The following is a 1,333-nucleotide window of genomic DNA, read 5'->3' on the forward strand; positions in this document are numbered from 1 at the left end:
TTCCAAGCCAGAAATCTACAAATCCAGCAATCCAACAATCCAGCAATCCAACAATCCCCCCGGACCAGTGCCAATCCGTTGGTTTAGTTTAGTTTAGTTTAGTTCAGTTTCGTTTCGTTTCGGTTTGGGATTGGGTTTGGTTTGGCTTGCCCATTTCATTGTGTGCACTCGGGAAAAAGTGAATAAGAAAATTTGTTTGCCAACTTTCGGTGTAATTTGTAAACATCAAAGAGAATGGCAAAGAAAACATGTCGCCGGCTGAGTCAAAGGGATCAAGAGTTGCTTTGCGAATTCGTGCGGAAATCTTCTACGTGTGCGGCATGCCAAGAGCCGGAATATGTGCTCCGTGGAGGGAGTGCTGCCTCCGGGGTCGGGATTTTCCGGGGTCACCACCCACTCCATCGCCCAGCCATCGAAACTGATCCCGCAGGGGGGTGGGTTCAAGGTGAACTGAGTGGCCTGGCCAGGAATAGCATAGATAATACATTGAGAAAAAAAGATTTCAATGTGAAAAGAAAATATTAGGAAAATCAAGTTATTCTGTGTTTTTACAGCAGAGTTGTTCTAGTTTAATGAAGGTATTAGGGAATTTCTTTAGCATTGATTTTCCAGCTTGCTAGCCAAACTCAAAATGTTAGTGCTAATGAAGCGTCCAGTCCCAAAGTCGAGAAGTCCAGAAGTCCAGAGAACCAGAAGTGGAGAAGTGCGGGGCGCAGCCGTTCAGTTCACCAAAGTTATGATAACAAAGAACTAATTAAGAAACATGACGTCCTTATGACAGGCCCAGCCTCCGCAGGACCACACTTCCAGCCCTCCTCCTTCTGCTTTCAGCCATCTCAGCCAGCTTTTTGGCCGCATCTCAGCCGCGTTGATGGTCTGATGTACTAATTAAGTTTTGAACGTGACGAGAAATTGCAAGTAGCAATTTCGTTGTTTGATTTTTCGCTGCGAATTTCTCTGGCCCCGTCGATTCTTTTGCCCGGTTATTTCATCTGAATAATTAGCTGCAAAGTGGGCAAGTCTCTGGCGGCGATGGCGATGGCGATGGCTTGATGAGCTCCACGTCCGGCTGTGGGCGTGTGGTTTTTCCGGGCGGAGCTGCAAATTAGAATTAATTTCCATGATGCTTCGACAGCTTCACGCATAAACAGATGAGTGGCTGGACGAAAATAACTATAGTTGGGAGTTAAATTACATTTTAGTACAACTAACGTAAATTTGTGTATAAAATGGGTAATCAAGGATAAAGACATCGGAATGCATAGCTAGGAATCACTCATATGTACCCATAAAAGTATGCTACGTTTTTTAACGATCTTAGTCACAATGAATT

The 1,333-nt window shown here is 44.6% G+C and overlaps 1 protein-coding gene across 1 annotated transcript; it reads left to right on the forward strand.

The window, feature by feature from the left end:
- The first annotated feature begins 234 nt into the window (after positions 1-234).
- LOC122611825 lies at positions 235-1,109 on the forward strand. Its single transcript, XM_043785164.1, has 2 exons — positions 235-369; positions 1,005-1,109. The coding sequence occupies exons 1-2, from the start codon at positions 235-237 to the stop codon at positions 1,107-1,109; spliced, it is 240 nt and encodes a 79-aa protein (XP_043641099.1).
- The last annotated feature ends 224 nt before the right edge of the window (positions 1,110-1,333 follow it).

The sequence above is a fragment of the Drosophila teissieri genome, chromosome 2L, assembly GCF_016746235.2.
Source record: "Drosophila teissieri strain GT53w chromosome 2L, Prin_Dtei_1.1, whole genome shotgun sequence".
Taxonomy (NCBI): domain Eukaryota; kingdom Metazoa; phylum Arthropoda; class Insecta; order Diptera; family Drosophilidae; genus Drosophila; species Drosophila teissieri.